The following is a 15506-nucleotide window of genomic DNA, read 5'->3' on the forward strand; positions in this document are numbered from 1 at the left end:
GAGAGAGATAACGATTACAATGTATCCAGGTGCTGGTGTTATAGGGAGAGCTAGGACAGGAGAGAGAGAACGGTTACAATGTAACCAGGTGCTGGTGTTAAAGGGAGAGCTAAGGCAGGAGAGAGAACGGTTACAATGTATCCAGGTGCTGGTGTTATAGGGAGAGCTAGGACAGGAGAGAGAGAACGGTTACAATGTATCCAGGTGCTGGTGTTAAAGGGAGAGCTAGGACAGGAGAGAGAGAACGGGTACAATGTATCCAGGTGCTGGTGCTAAAGGGAGAGCTAGGACAGGAGAGAGAGAATGGTTACAATGTATCCAGGTGCTGGTGTTATAGGGAGAGCTAGGACAGGAGAGAGAGAACGGTTACAATGTATCCAGGTGCTGGGGTTATAGGGAGAGCTAGGACAGGAGAGAGAGAGAACGGTTACATTGTATCCAGGTGCTGGTGTTAAAGGGAGAGCTAGGACAGGAGAGAGAACGGTTACAATGTATCCAGGTGCTGGTGTTATAGGGAGAGCTAGGACCGGAGAGAGAGAGAACGGTTACAATGTATCCAGGTGCTGGTGTTATAGGGAGAGCTAGGACAGGAGAGAGAGAGAACGGTTACAATGTATCCAGGTGCTGGTGTTATAGCGAGAGCTAGGACAGGAGAGAGATAACGGTTACAATGTATCCAGGTGCTGGTATTAAAGGGAGAGCTAGGACAGGAGAGAGAGAACGGTTACAATGTATCCAGGTGCTGGTGTTAAAGGGAGAGCTAGGACAGGAGAGAGAGAACGGTTACAATGTATCCAGGTGCTGGTGTTATAGGGAGAGCTAGGACAGGAGAGAGAGAACGGTTACATTGTATCCAGGTGCTGGTGTTATAGGGAGAGCTAGGACAGGAGAGAGAGCGGTTACAATGTATCCAGGTGCTGGTGTTATAGGGAGAGCTAGGACAGGAGAGAGAGATAACGATTACAATGTATCCAGGTGCTGGTGTTATAGGGAGAGCTAGGACAGGAGAGAGAACGATTACAATGTATCCAGGTGCTGGTTTTATAGGGAGAGCTAGGACAGGAGAGAGAGAACGGTTACAATGTATCCAGGTGCTGGTGTTAAGGGGAGAGCTAGGACAGGAGAGAGAACGGTTACAATGTATCCAGGTGCTGGTGTTATAGGGAGAGCTAGGACCGGAGAGAGAGAGAACGATTACAATGTATGTTTGTGTCCGGAGCAGTTCTCCCTTCTCTTTGCATCACTGATGGCAGCCAGTTTATTTGGCATAGTCTTCTCCTAGGGGGTCAGCGTCAAATGTAGGAAACAACAAGTTTAAAGTGATGCAAATGATGCATGTCCTCCACAGCTCCTATTGAATATGCTGTGAATGTCTTCCCCGTGCTGGGGAAGATGTTAGTCCCATTTACATGCATATGAATGGATCTGAGCTCTTCTGCAGCGCATAGAAGAGGATTCATATTGAACAGGGCTTTGTCCATGATGATTTATGGTAAAAGGACACATTGCTGCCCCTTTCAAGTTAATGGCCCAGAGGTTGTCTTCCGGGGGTGGACGGTGTCTTAATACATAGCACAGGTTAGTATAGATGGGTCTAGATTTTCTGTTATTTTAAAGACAAATTGTCACAAATTCCCCCCTGTGTGACAGACTTGCTCTTTCCTTTAATCACTAATGTTTCCACCATCGCCTCCAGTTATTTTTTTCCTCTTAATGCAAGACATCCGTTTAGTCCTAATCAATGAATTCCCCTTTAAGGCCATATTATCACCATCAATTATGCCAGTAATCAATTCTTGTGTCCTTGGACTTCTGCGTAAAATGTAACAGCCCTTTTCCCCACGTTAGATACATCTGAAGCAATGTTGTTTGGAAGAACAGGTTTTATACCCGTTCAAGAGTGAGAGTTCAGCTGACGCTTTAAAAGTGATGCTAAACCACATAGGGGGAGATTCACTGCGCTCCGATAAGTCATATTGGATCATGATCCCATGTTAATTACAACTCAAGTCAATGGCAGATAACACGGGATCGAACTCCAATACCCCTATCGGAGCTTAGTGAATCCAGGCCATACAGACTGTGTGTGTCAAATGATGTCTAGCCTTCTCTTATTGCTCCATAGAACAATCACATATCACAAGACTTTAATGCATGGAGAAATATGAAGCATGATGTTTTCAGCATCAATTAGACCCCAAAATGGGGAGCTTCAAACATACAAGTAGCAACCCTTGTGGTTACAAGTATTTTATATGATATCCTGTGTACAGATCTGGGAAGATTTACTGTCCTCGGCGTCACGAACAAACAATCAAAAGTCCCCGGCGCCCGGGACAGTGTCTGCCATGATTGAGCTGGGGGGGGGTCCATGCTTCTGAATGGAATTCACCATTCAGCACCCACAGGTACCTTTAATACTTAAATGGTACCGAACCCCAGCCTATGCTCTGACCTCCTATTCTATTTTAACAGAATGTTTAGGTTGATAAGTCTACACCCCACCGCATCGACCTCTTTACTCAGGAATGAGGGTCTTGTGGGACCATCTGTTTTCTGCTTTGGGTACGCCAGACGGACCCCCGGTGTGCAGCCCTCCTTTGAAGCCCGACCAAGACTCTGTCTGACCTGGTGCCAGGCTTCCCCGGCCCCCAGCCCATATGCGGGTGACAGCCCCATGCTGGGAGCCTCTGCCCATTCTTTATCCTGACGCAGCACTACGTTTGTAAAAAAAACCTCTACTGTATAGCTCCACTCTCTGGGACTCCCTCCTTTCCTTTACTACTTATTAACATGGAACAGCTTCCATGGAAGATGTAACAGTGCAGGTGGAGAACTGGTCTGCAGCATCACTTATATCTCTTATTATTTCAGTACAAATCATGCTGATGGGTAACTTGTTACTTGATGGCGTCCTGTTGGTTTATTCCAGCAGAGATTCAGCGTGCTGCATGTAAACTCTAATAGAACACGAAACACTTATGCTTCAACAGTTGATAGTTGTTCTAGTTAAGTGATCACGTACTTAATGTAAAAATGCTATCTTTATGTTTTTAGTTTACTTCTATAATTTTGGATGGAAAGATTACGGCGTTGCGTCTCTCACAACGATACTTGACATGGTTAAGGTTATGACGTTTGCCTTACAAGAAGGCAAAGTAGCTATCCATTGCCATGCAGGACTCGGCCGAACAGGTACATGCTCCATTCTGTATTTCTTCTTGCATATGTCTCTGTGTAATAATAACCATTGAACTGAATTGCCTGCTCAGAGTTGCCTGTGGATATTGGTTGAATAAGCATTCCTTCCCGTCAGAAAAGAACTAGGCAGCCTAACAATATAGAAAAGGTGGTGCATCTTCATTCAGAATAATTATCATGTCCGATGTCTAGGTGAGAAAAACACTGTGCAAAACAACAGCAAATAAATCCTGTCATTCAGAGAAGCAAACAGAGGAGAGACGTCACTGTTGCATATTAATAATATCTTAGGGCTCTGTTTACCAAAGGGCAAATTCCAGCATAAAGTTGTTATTTTGTCACAACGTGCTGAAATATACCTGTACCGGGCAGCGTCTATGTGTTCATCTTAGTTGCGCCATTTTGGGATATATCTGCGACAAGAGGAGGGTGAGAGGAGTCAGGACGAAGTTACATTTGTATATTAGCGCCGGTCTACGTATTAAAAAACGTGCGGCTGTGTTGGTTTACTTCGTCACTTTAAAGGTGGCTGAAGTGTTTTTTTAGCACACAATACGAGCGCAGCATGTGCCACGCTCTAAAACCATAGAAATACACTTCATAAATATGTTTTCAGACAAATAAATGTACGTCGGCGCACACTTACCGCTTGATACGTTCTCTTGGTTTCCGATGGTAGTGGAGAAGTAGCACAGACTCACACGTAAAGATTTTACTACTAATAAGCAACAGCGACCTCTATTCTCTCTGGCGATCTGAGTCCCGCGGTGGCCCTGCAGTATAGACTGAGTAAATCCATTTTAAATATGGAAAAAACATTGTCATTAGAAAAGTCCCTTTAGTTGGGCTAACGTTACCTTGGGCACATACTAATTCATACTTCAGTGTGAGAAGACCAAGTCCAAATGAAAGCATGGGGAAGTGATCCAGTAGTTGGGGAATAGTGGAACCCAAGCTCAGATTGCGTTGTTTCTTAGATTATTTAGGGGCTTTGCTGGAAAAGTTAAGGGTCAAACTTACCATATTCTGCCGCACTCGGGTTACTCCGAACCGAAGAAGAGAAGCGGCTCCACGAATTCTCCCAAATACGAATTTACGTAGCGAGTGTTATTCAACGTTTCCTTTGTTAAGGAATGGGATGCGCTGACGGCCGAAACGTTGGATAACTCTGGCTAAAGACATTTAGATTGTGCAAACTCCGTGGAGCGTTACTCCTCTTCTGGTTTGAAACGCAGCGGGTCCTCCCCTTTGGGATGAGCGTCCCGCTATAAGTATCAGTTGTTATTTTTTATCGGCGTGCAGCATTTATCTTTGTTATATATGTACTTACTTGGGTCAGTAGCTTAGTCTATTTGCTTGTTAAAGTTGGATTTACATTTGTTTAATGTGTGTACAGCAAAACAATGTCCTGTCTAGAAAATTGTTGTGGATTAGGCATTTTACAGTATATTAAATGATAAAAATCTTTAGTTATCAAATGCTTATTACATCCTATGTTTGCAGACACCCAGAAGTGGCCCCCCTGAGTTCCCTGGCTCCCATCAGGTGACTAACAATCTCATCACAGGTTCTTAGTCTCAGACGGTCAGTGCTAGATGCCTTCCCAAAATAGTGGCACAATTCAAGGATTTTGTAATTCTAGTGCTGATAGCGATATAGATTTCAAATACAGTATTCTATAGTCTTGCTTCCTAATTCCTCTACTTCCAGCTTTCAAAAATATATGTACCTGGTCTCAGTCAGACATTAAACTGATTTCACACTATAACAGCTCATGAATTATCGCTTTGTGCTCGGCCAACCTAGCCACTGCTCACATGCCTCAGTCTCCTATAGAAATTGGGATAACTTGAAACTGCATGTGTAAAAATGTTAACACACTTTGGGGGATATTCTTGTAGCTCCGATTTGTATCAATCCGTGTCTAAAGAGACCTTTCAGATGGGATTGGCACGCTTTGTTATTCTGTAAACCCTTCTCACAGGTCCAATCCGTGCAGAAAAGGCTTTTTTAGAAGCGGCTTCATTCTGACTGCGCAAATCCATTCCGGCGGCACAAATGTGCAGATGTGGCCGAAATGACCAAACTCACATTTTTTGCAAACTAGCTGAATTCTAGTAGCTCTGAAAAGTGCAAAAGGCTGAACTGCTTCAAACAAACCTCATTTTTTTTTCTTGCCACCATAAGGAGGCGAGATAGGGATTGTGAAATCCCACCAGAGTCTGAAATAGGGCTTTTGGGGGTGGGGAAGGAGGATGAGGACGACGACTTCCATTTTAATAGTGTCTGCAGTTTTCTATATAACCCCTCACCAAACAAATTAGGGAGCGATGCCTGTGCTGAAAAAGGATTACACCTGAGATACTCTGGGAGATATGCTAATAGCTATGCAAAGTATATTTAAATGAGTCCCATCCTACACCTCCTAAAATATTTCTGTAAGACCTATACTGACCAGTCTAAAGACCCTTGTTGTGAATGGGGTACCAGTGTCAGGCCCAACAGGATCAGAACCCACAACCTCTGCCATTCAGGGCAGCATCTCTAGCATTGAACTAAACCAGATGCTGGGAAACTCCGTTGTCGCACATCTTTCAGGTATCTCAGGTGTGCTCCTTTTTGTGTTCAAGGAACATGGAACTGCCAGCCAGGAAGTGGTCTGCTGTTACAGGAAGCCAGTGGGAGGGGCTACAGGTGTGAGCAGCCAGGAAGTGGTCTGCTTTTACAGGAAGCCAGTGGGAGGGGCTACAGGTGTGAGCAGCCAGGAAGTGGTCTGCTTTTACAGGAAGTCAGTGGGAGGGGCTACAGGTGTGAGCAGCCAGGAAGTGGTCTGCTTTTACAGGAAGTCAGTGGGAGGGGCTACAGGTGTGAGCAGCCAGGAAGTGGTCTGCTTTTACAGGAAGTCAGTGGGAGGGGCTACAGGTGTGAGCAGCCAGGAAGTGGTCTGCTTTTACAGGAAGCCAGTGGGAGGGGCTACAGGTGTGAGCAGCCAGGAAGTGGTCTGCTTTTACAGGAAGCCAGTGGGAGGGGCTACAGGTGTGAGCAGCCAGGAAGTGGTCTGCTGTTACAGGAAGTCAGTGGGAGGGGCTACAGGTGTGAGCAGGAGAGCGCCAAAGTATGCTGTGTCAGTAGCATATCCTAGCAAGTGGCTTAGTTCAATGATAGAGCTGCTGTCCTGAATCACCCGGGTCCTTAGACTTGTCAGTATTGGTTTTATGGAAATACTTTAGGAGGTGTGGGATACGACTCATTTATATATACTTTGCATAGCCATTAACACATCTTCCAGGCGTGCTCCTTTTTCAGCACAGGCATCTCTCCCTAACTTATTTGGAGGGAGGTTTGAGGGGGACATACATACAACTGGAGACCCTACTAAATTGGAACTCCCCCTTCCCCACAAGCTTTTATTCTTTTGCGTATGAACTGGCAATATAATCTTTGGTTCTGCAGGAAGAACATAATCATTCATTTAGCATTGTTGATTGGATAACTTGGCCAGTTTGGAAACCATGGGAACTAATACTGTACATTGAAAATAGTCTCTTTTCATCTTTCTTCTTGGCGTACAAATGCTTAAAGCTGCCGTTTAAATAAAAAAATCCATTCCATCAATACAATCTGCACACTGACAAGTGATTTGCTAAGTTGCTGATCGATCCGTTCTCCTGTAATCGATCGCTGAAATTTGGCTGGGGTTCACTAAATGCGTCTTGGGTAATCTTCTGCTGCGCTGACAGCTAAAGTTCTGTGAGGAAGATCATGTGACCAGGCAGGCACTAGATTCAATTGGTTCACTGCTAGAGAGAGGGCAGGGCTCAAAAAGGTGATGCGGTTTCAGAAGGGGAAGGGGATGTGACATTGTACTGTATATGGTTGCTATAGGAACAGAAATGCTTCTTACATTATAATACATTAAAAATGTCTTTAAAATTGTTTATTGTTTTTTAATAATACATCAGTTCTGCACTATGAGAAAATACTTGTAAAATGTAAAAATAAATATTTTTACATTTTACAAGTATTTTCTCATAGTGCAGAACTTATTTATTATTTAAAAAAACAAAAAAAACAAATGTAATGTAGGATATCGCTTAACTGCAGCTTTAATAGCATTCCTTGTAAAATGTAGCTGGCATGAAATAAGTACGCACATAACATATTACCAAGTGTGTATTTTATCTTCTAGGTGTTTTAATTGCATGTTATCTAGTATTTGCCACACGAATGACGGGTGATCAAGCAATTCTTTTTGTCCGAGCAAAGCGGCACAATGCTATTCAAACCCGAGTCCAGTTACTGTGCATCAGAGAGTTCACTCAGTTCTTAATTCCGCTGCATAACGTGTTCGCTTGCTGCGATCCCAAAGCTCACGCCGTTACTTTTTCTCAGTACTTGATCCGACAGCAGCATTTGCTTCATGGTTATGAAGCTCGCTATCTCAAATACGTGCCAAAAATTGTTCATTTAGTTTGTAAGGTACTGTTGGATTTGGTTGAAAACAGGCCGGTGGCTGAGGAGGACGTGTTGGATGTGCTGGATCTATCTGCTGAAATAGAGAAGACCGTGTCTCAGTTGCCCGCCATGCAGCTTGATAAAGTGTTGGCCAATGACATCGCCACCACCAACCTGTTACCCAATTCCGTTACCACTGCCGCGTGCTTTCTTACTCGGGATTCAGTGTTATCAAGCGAGCAGGAATTTGATCCGCTGTGGAAGAGGAGGAACGTGGAATGCCTCCAACCTCTATCTCATCTGAAAAAGCGTCTGAGCTATAGTGACTCAGATTTAAAAAAGGCAGAATTTCTCCTAGCGCAAGGGGAGACTCCGTGGACAGAACCATCACAAATGTCTTTCTTAAACAGACTAAATCAACCGATGAAACATTGTTTTGTCTCTGTCAATACTGAACAAGCTCAGCAATCTCCTCAGCCATGTCATAGGAAACAGCCTTTTGTGCAAAACGCATTTTCTTTTTGGACCCAAACAAAGCTCGGTAGCATTGAAGGCCAACGAGACGGGTCTCCGCTTTTCCACAGGAGAAAAATCCCCAGGGAAATACAGAGAAGTCGCACTTTTTCCCTAGGCAGTCCATCCGCACTAAACAGTGGCCAAACAGAGTTACCAGCTGTAAAGCCAAAGCCAAACCCAATGACACAAAACATTGAACACTGCATGTGTGCCATCGGGGACCGCAAAGAGCAAGAACTCACCGTTCATGATGGAAGCTCTTGTGCTTTTCAAGACATCCACTGCACTTCACCAAAACCTACTTTCTATCTTGGAAGTGAAAGACAAGATACTAGTGAGACTATTCCACATATTATTTTGTACTCTGAATTAAATTTTGAAGCCAGAAGATTGTTGGCAGCAAAAGCCCTCGCTGATCTAAATACTGATGGAGTGGAAAAAGTAGGGGAAAAAGTACAAGTATGGCAGGTAAATATGCATATCTTCCTAGTTATTACTGTATATGGAGATGGGTCTTCCTGCAATACTTCATATATCAATCTACAATATAAGCTCAGTCTGATGTAGGTTGTTATCCATCTACATATAGTTATAAAACGGCAGTACTACTAAAGTCCAAAATAAAATACCATGTTTTTTAAAGGGTTAGATGCGGTCGATTGATGAAAACAAAAGAAAATCAAATATAAGTATTTTAAAATAACTTTCAAAATACAGTATTTCATTTATCTCTATAGACTACTGTATTATAGACAGTTAAATGTATGTATAGATGCTCTGTACATTTCCTGTGTCCAATATATCAAAACTAATAGCGTATCCACACAATCATTAACACGATGTATAACCGATCGATTATGGCCATGGATCCATATTTTTAGTCTCCGTTTGATTTCATCCTTGTTATATTGTCTGTACACTCCTATCTAGCGCTGGTAGTATTCACCAAGAGAAATGGCAATACAGCTCAAATGAGTAGTCCCAGATTAACAATGGCACCATTTTAATGGGCTTTTGTACTAAATTATTTTCAAATACTTATGTGTTTCCTTATTTTCTATTATGTCAAATGACTTTGTGATTGAACGGAAACATGTAGACCAGGGGAGCGCAAACTTTTGTGCTCCCCCTCACATTCGCGCCCCCCTCACCTTGTATGGCGGCGTCAAATGACACTGAGGGGTCACGTGACCCCGTTGCCATGGAGACAGATGCGTGAAGTCACTCTGCATGACACCGTGGCATCATTTGATGGCAACGCGTCTTTGCAGCTCAGCAGAACCCCGGTAAGTGAGTTGCAGAGGTCACACGCGATCCCCCGGTATTTAATTTAAATGCCTCGGGGAAGAGCGCGGGACCTCTGCAAGCGCCCGCGCCCCCCAAAAAAATGCAGCGCCCCCCACTTTGCGCACCCCTGATGTAGACCACCTGATCACACATTTCTTTTTTTATTCATACCCCATTTAAAGCAGCAATAATACTTTCCAACTTTTTTTTTTCGTTTCCACCCCATATTTTGATATGTAACGCATGTGACAATGTATAATTATACATTTATACCTAAGCTGGCAATCATGTGGTGCTCCTGTTAGAAATCTATCAAAATACTGATAGTGTGCCTAATATAATAGCGGCTTCCGTCAGTGTAACTCAGCAGCTACAATCTATCCTTATTTTAATAAGGTAACATTATGTATTGTTACATTTCACAGCTCAAACTGCTGGGAACATTTGCAACAAATTATCCCAAACAGGAAAGTGTTGTAAATATCTTCCACTGCTGGGGAGGTGAGCTAAAGCCTGCTATAGAAATGAAAGGATTTTTTTTAAAGCTAATTAAAAATGGCATTAAGAGTTGAATGAAAAAAAAATAACAAGAAGAAGATTTCACATGCATTGCTGCTTTAACCGGGGTTTGGCTTATAAAAGAAACATTTCCTGGAGCATTCTGCAGATTCATACAGTAATAACTGAACATGACGTGAGAAGCATAATGTATCACTTCATCTTGTGATGTATCAATTGTCAAACACACACACACACACACATATATATATATATATATATATATATAATCACATTTCCATGTGCTACAATGTATGGGCTTATTTGTGTGTATTTCCTTTTTATTAGAAAGAACTGAATTCTCGAGAAGCAGCGTGGGATAAAATCTGTGCAGAGAAAGACCCCTTTGTGCTTTGCAGCTTAATGTGGTCCTGGATAGAGCAGCTAAAAGAGCCCGTTATTGCTAAAGAGGATATTGAAATGTTGGCTCCATATGACAGTGCTGCGCTGGGGAGCGCCCTTTACGTGCTGGAGAAGGTAAGTCAGGTTTTATTCTTAGCCGTAAATGTGATTTTATTCTCTTGCAATCTGCAAACTATCCCCACTTTAAAAATGTGTCCTCACAGACCCGATTTGGACGCTTTGTCACAGTAAAACGAGTTATTACACAATTGTTACATCCCTTAGTAGTGGAAGCGAGTTAACAGAAAGTTGTGGAACTATGCCTGTATTAAAGAGAAACCATGGCCTTCATTTATTAAACCCGGGATCCAAGCTAACGGGACCTGTATTTTAGAAAGGTTCGAGCAATAATTATGCTAGAAGAAGAGAATCCCTGATTCTTTGAAAGTAGACTAGTTGCAGGTTGCGGTAGATTTTGGGGTACCCGCCCACGTTGGGGTCCAAGAGTTCTGTACACTATAATTTCTTTTTTATATGAAGAACCCTAATGTCGGTCCTCTATAGGGTATCTCAGCCAACAATCAATCTACTTTTCTTCATTTAATTTACTTGTAACTGTAACTTTGTAACAAATAAAATCACCCCCATAATTATAACCGACCCTTTAATTATTCAAAGTCCGTGGTCTGAATGGCAGGGGTCCAAGGGATATTAACACCCTGAAATCCCCACCCCACCGTGAGTAATATTACCGTATCCCCCGGCTAATCTCCTGTTGAACTAATTTAGTATGTGCCGTTTGCAGCCCTCATTTCTCAAGCAGCAATCGGTGCCGCTCGGGTAATTCTGCTTAATTTCGTGGCCCCGGGGGGTCCTGCGGATTGCACCACACTGCTGCCATTTCCAGGGGTTCCCCACTGGCCTCTTAATCCAGTCCTCAAGGGCCACCCAGGTCAGGTTTTCAGGATAACCCTGCTTCAGCACAGGTGGCTCAATCAGTGACTCGGTCCTTGACTGCACCACCAGTTCGGAAGCGGGGATATCCTGAAAACCTGACCTGTTGGTGGCCCTTGAGGATTAGAACTGCCCTTTCCCCCTGCTCTAAATGAATCCCGAAATTTCCCAGGAAAAAATACGTGTGAAGAGAAAGATGGGCGCGGGGTCGGGGTTATTAAAAAGAATACTGCAAATAGCGCCCCCCAGAGGTCACCTACAGAAAACGGCAATGTTATAAGGAGACGACTCCTTTTTCTATCTTACTATTTGTGAGCACAGGGGCAATATTTGTCATTTTCTTTTTAAATAAACTAATATATATATATATGAAGAAGAAAACAAACAGGCGCTATAAAATATATATAACACAACAAAAGAAAAAATTGGCGCCAACCTGAACCACTATATATATAACCTCTAAAGGATATATGTAAAACCTATACTATGCACAGTGGAACAAATACAAAATATATAGCTACTACAATAAAACAATAAAAAAACATACAAAATGAAACAAAAAAAAAAAAAAAGGCGAATGTCCAGAAAAATAAATATATAAAAAATACAAATCCTAAAAAATACTCCAATTGCTATCCAAAAGAGTCTCTGCAGCCCGAGTGAAGGGAACACCGCTTCCTTGAAGATATCTATAAAAACACAGAAAAAACAGGCGCACTCATAGCGTAAAATAGTATAACAATAAAGTTTATGGAATGAAGGATTTAAAAATACACACTCACAAACATAGCTGAATATAAAGCATTTTTGAGTAAAACTCAGCCCGTCAGACGCAGGAACGCGGTATGGAGGACTTCGCTGTGATGTCCGTGGTATGTCCTACTGCAGTAGCCCCTCTGTGTCCTTGCAGGGACCGAAATGCACGAGGGACGCCGCCTTCCCCTTGCTCCGGCGTCACACAGTGAGTTCTCTGATCCAAATCTCGCGAGAATTCGGTGACGTCAGTGAGTTTCAACCGGAGAGGATTCACAATGGAAAACAGGCTGGACGGCTGGGATAAATGCTATCAGCACAGCAAAAATATGCTGCAGCACATGAGTGAAAGTAATAAAGATAAAAACTGGACAGTAACCACCACTGCACTCTCTACGCGTTTCGTCTCGAGCGAGACTTCATCAGGAGCCGAAACGCGTAGAGAGTGCAGTGGTGGTTACTGTCCAGTTTTTATCTTTATTACTTTCACTCATGTGCTGCAGCATATTTTTGCTGTGCTGATAGCATTTATCCCAGCCGTCCAGCCTGTTTTCCATTGTGAATCCTCTCCGGTTGAAACTCACTGACGTCACCGAATTCTCGCGAGATTTGGATCAGAGAACTCACTGTGTGACGCCGGAGCAAGGGGAAGGCGGCGTCCCTCGTGCATTTCGGTCCCTGCAAGGACACAGAGGGGCTACTGCAGTAGGACATACCACGGACATCACAGCGAAGTCCTCCATACCGCGTTCCTGCGTCTGACGGGCTGAGTTTTACTCAAAAATGATTTATATTCAGCTATGTTTGTGAGTGTGTATTTTTAAATCCTTCATTCCATAAACTTTATTGTTATACTATTTTACGCTATGAGTGCGCCTGTTTTTTCTGTGTTTTTATAGCTATAAAATATATATTAAAGGAACATGAAATCAGTCAAATGCCCACTCACAAAAGTACTGTAAAATCAAGCATGTATGAGATTGGCTCTCATTTGCAAACAACGCAGTCCTCTCGGCACGCCACGAGGTCCCAGCGTTCTCCTGTGTCGCTCCTCTGCAAAACCGGAAACGGAACCTTTTCCCTTGGGTGCCCGGCAGTAACGTTCCTCCGGATACAAGTAGTACAAAAGTTCCTATAAGCCGGTATAGAATGTATCCAATCCTACTCGCATGGGACTCGGCAGCTCACATCCAGCAGCAATAGTGTTCATATGTGAGTATGTGTATATACTGTCTGTGGGTGGTTTTCTGGGTATGCACCTTAACCCTGGCTGTGGTCAAAGCTGTGACCATGCAGCAAGCTTAAGCCTATAGGGAACCATGTTAAAAATGGTTTTTGAAGCAAAAAGTGGCACTGCGTGCTCATTTGCATGTCCTTTCCCAGGCTCCCTTGCTGCAGTGGAAGTGCTGTGTGCTGGGTGATAATGGGGAAAGGCGGGGTTGCAGACCTGCCTAAGACATGCAGATGAGCATACAGTTGTATTTACATTTATATATATATATATATATATATATATATATATATATATATATATATATATATATATATATATATATATATATATATATATATATATATATATATATATATATATATATGTATGTATTCAGATAGGGCAGTTGGCACTTCCATGAATGAAAAAGTCATTTGCTGGTGCATGTCCCATAAGAATAATATAGTGATCTGGAAATCAGGAGACTGCACACAGTGGAATAGTATAGAATGAAGTGTATTAGTGAAAGTGGTACATCAAACTTTCACTAATACACTTTTTTCTATACGACTCCGCTGTGTGCAGTCTCTTCATTTCCGAATTACACAGTATTGTATTAATATATATGTATATAGGTGTGTGTGTATATATATACTGTGTGTATACACACACACACACACACACACACACACACACACACACACACACACACACACACACACACACACACACACACACACACACACACACACACACACACACACACACACACACACTGTTTTCCGGTAGCTGGGGGCATCACGGTTGAGTTGCACGGAAGCCCTGGATCTTTTAACATACATTTAAAAAGAAAATCATTTTTGGTGCTGGGTTTCGCAGATTAACTGCTATTTTCTTCTGCTAATGCGCATGTATTTGTTTAATGATCTAGGGACAGCAACAAACTCTCCTGTGCGTTTTACAATGCGTGAGTAATCTGCAGCCAATACCGTCTGATGTAGAGGACGCGTTACTGACACGCGTCATCAAAGCTTTTACCAAGGCAAGTACTCAGGTTAAATAATGCTGGATGTGTGCGCGAGCGGCGCTGTTATTACCTCATTTTACTCTCTCATGCTGCTTCAGACCAGGAGTGGTCAACTCCAGTCCTCAAGAACTACCACCTGTCAGCTTTTCAGGGTATCCCTGCTTCAGCACAGGGGACTCAATCAGTGGCCCAGTCTTTGACATGGCACAGAGCCGCTGCATGGCACAGAGCCGCTGCATGGCACAGAGCCGCTGCATGGCACAGAGCCGCTGCATGGCACAGAGCCGCTGCATGGCACAGAGCCGCTGCATGGCACAGAGCCGCTGCATGGCACAGAGCCGCTGCATGGCACAGAGCCGCTGCATGGCACAGAGCCGCTGCATGGCACAGAGCCGCTGCATGGCACAGAGCCGCTGCATGACACAGAGCCGCTGCATGACACAGAGCCTCTGCATGACACAGAGCCACTGCATGACACAGAGCCGTGCATGACACAGAGCCGCTGCATGGCACAGAGCCGTGCATGACACAGAGCCGCTGCATGGCACAGAGCCGCTGCACGGCACAGAGCCGCTGCACTGCACAGAGCCGCTGCACGGCACAGAGCCGTGCACGGCACAGAGCCGTGCACGGCACAGAGCCGCTGCACGGCACAGAGCCGCTGCACGGCACAGAGCCGCTGCACGGCACAGAGCCGCTGCACGGCACAGAGCCGCTGCACGGCACAGAGCCGCTGCACGGCACAGAGCCGCTGCACGGCACAGAGCCGCTGCACGGCACAGAGCCGCTGCACGGCACAGAGCCGCTGCACGGCACAGAGCCGCTGCACGGCACAGAGCCGCTGCACGGCACAGAGCCGCTGCACGACACAGAGCCGCTGCACGACACAGAGCCGCTGCACGACACAGAGCCACTGCACGACACAGAGCCGTGCACGACACAGAGCCGCTGCATGGCACAGAGCCGTGCATGACACAGAGCCGCTGCATGGCACAGAGCCGCTGCACGGCACAGAGCCGCTGCACGGCACAGAGCCGCTGCACGGCACAGAGCCGTGCACGGCACAGAGCCGCTGCACGGCACAGAGCCGCTGCACGGCACAGAGCCGCTGCACGGCACAGAGCCGCTGCACGGCACAGAGCCGCTGCACGGCACAGAGCCGCTGCACGGCACAGAGCCGCTGCACGGCACAGAGCCCCT

The 15506-nt window shown here is 44.5% G+C and overlaps 1 protein-coding gene across 4 annotated transcripts in view; it reads left to right on the forward strand.

Moving 5' to 3' along the window:
- PTPDC1 (protein tyrosine phosphatase domain containing 1) overlaps window positions 1–15506 on the forward strand; it is a 73738-nt gene that overhangs the window by 47898 nt on the left and 10334 nt on the right. For all 4 annotated transcript variants that reach the window (XR_012788649.1, XM_075574925.1, XM_075574924.1 and 1 more), the window contains 4 exons: window positions 3058–3195; window positions 7391–8640; window positions 10306–10494; window positions 14211–14321. Coding sequence is in view for 3 of the 4 variants with exons in the window: in XM_075574925.1 (XP_075431040.1) it covers window positions 3058–3195; window positions 7391–8640; window positions 10306–10494; window positions 14211–14321 (1688 nt within the window). In the remaining variant the exon portion in view is untranslated. The remainder of the gene's footprint in view (window positions 1–3057; window positions 3196–7390; window positions 8641–10305; window positions 10495–14210; window positions 14322–15506) is intronic.

This window comes from Ascaphus truei, chromosome 17, assembly GCF_040206685.1.
Source record: "Ascaphus truei isolate aAscTru1 chromosome 17, aAscTru1.hap1, whole genome shotgun sequence".
NCBI lineage: Eukaryota > Metazoa > Chordata > Amphibia > Anura > Ascaphidae > Ascaphus > Ascaphus truei.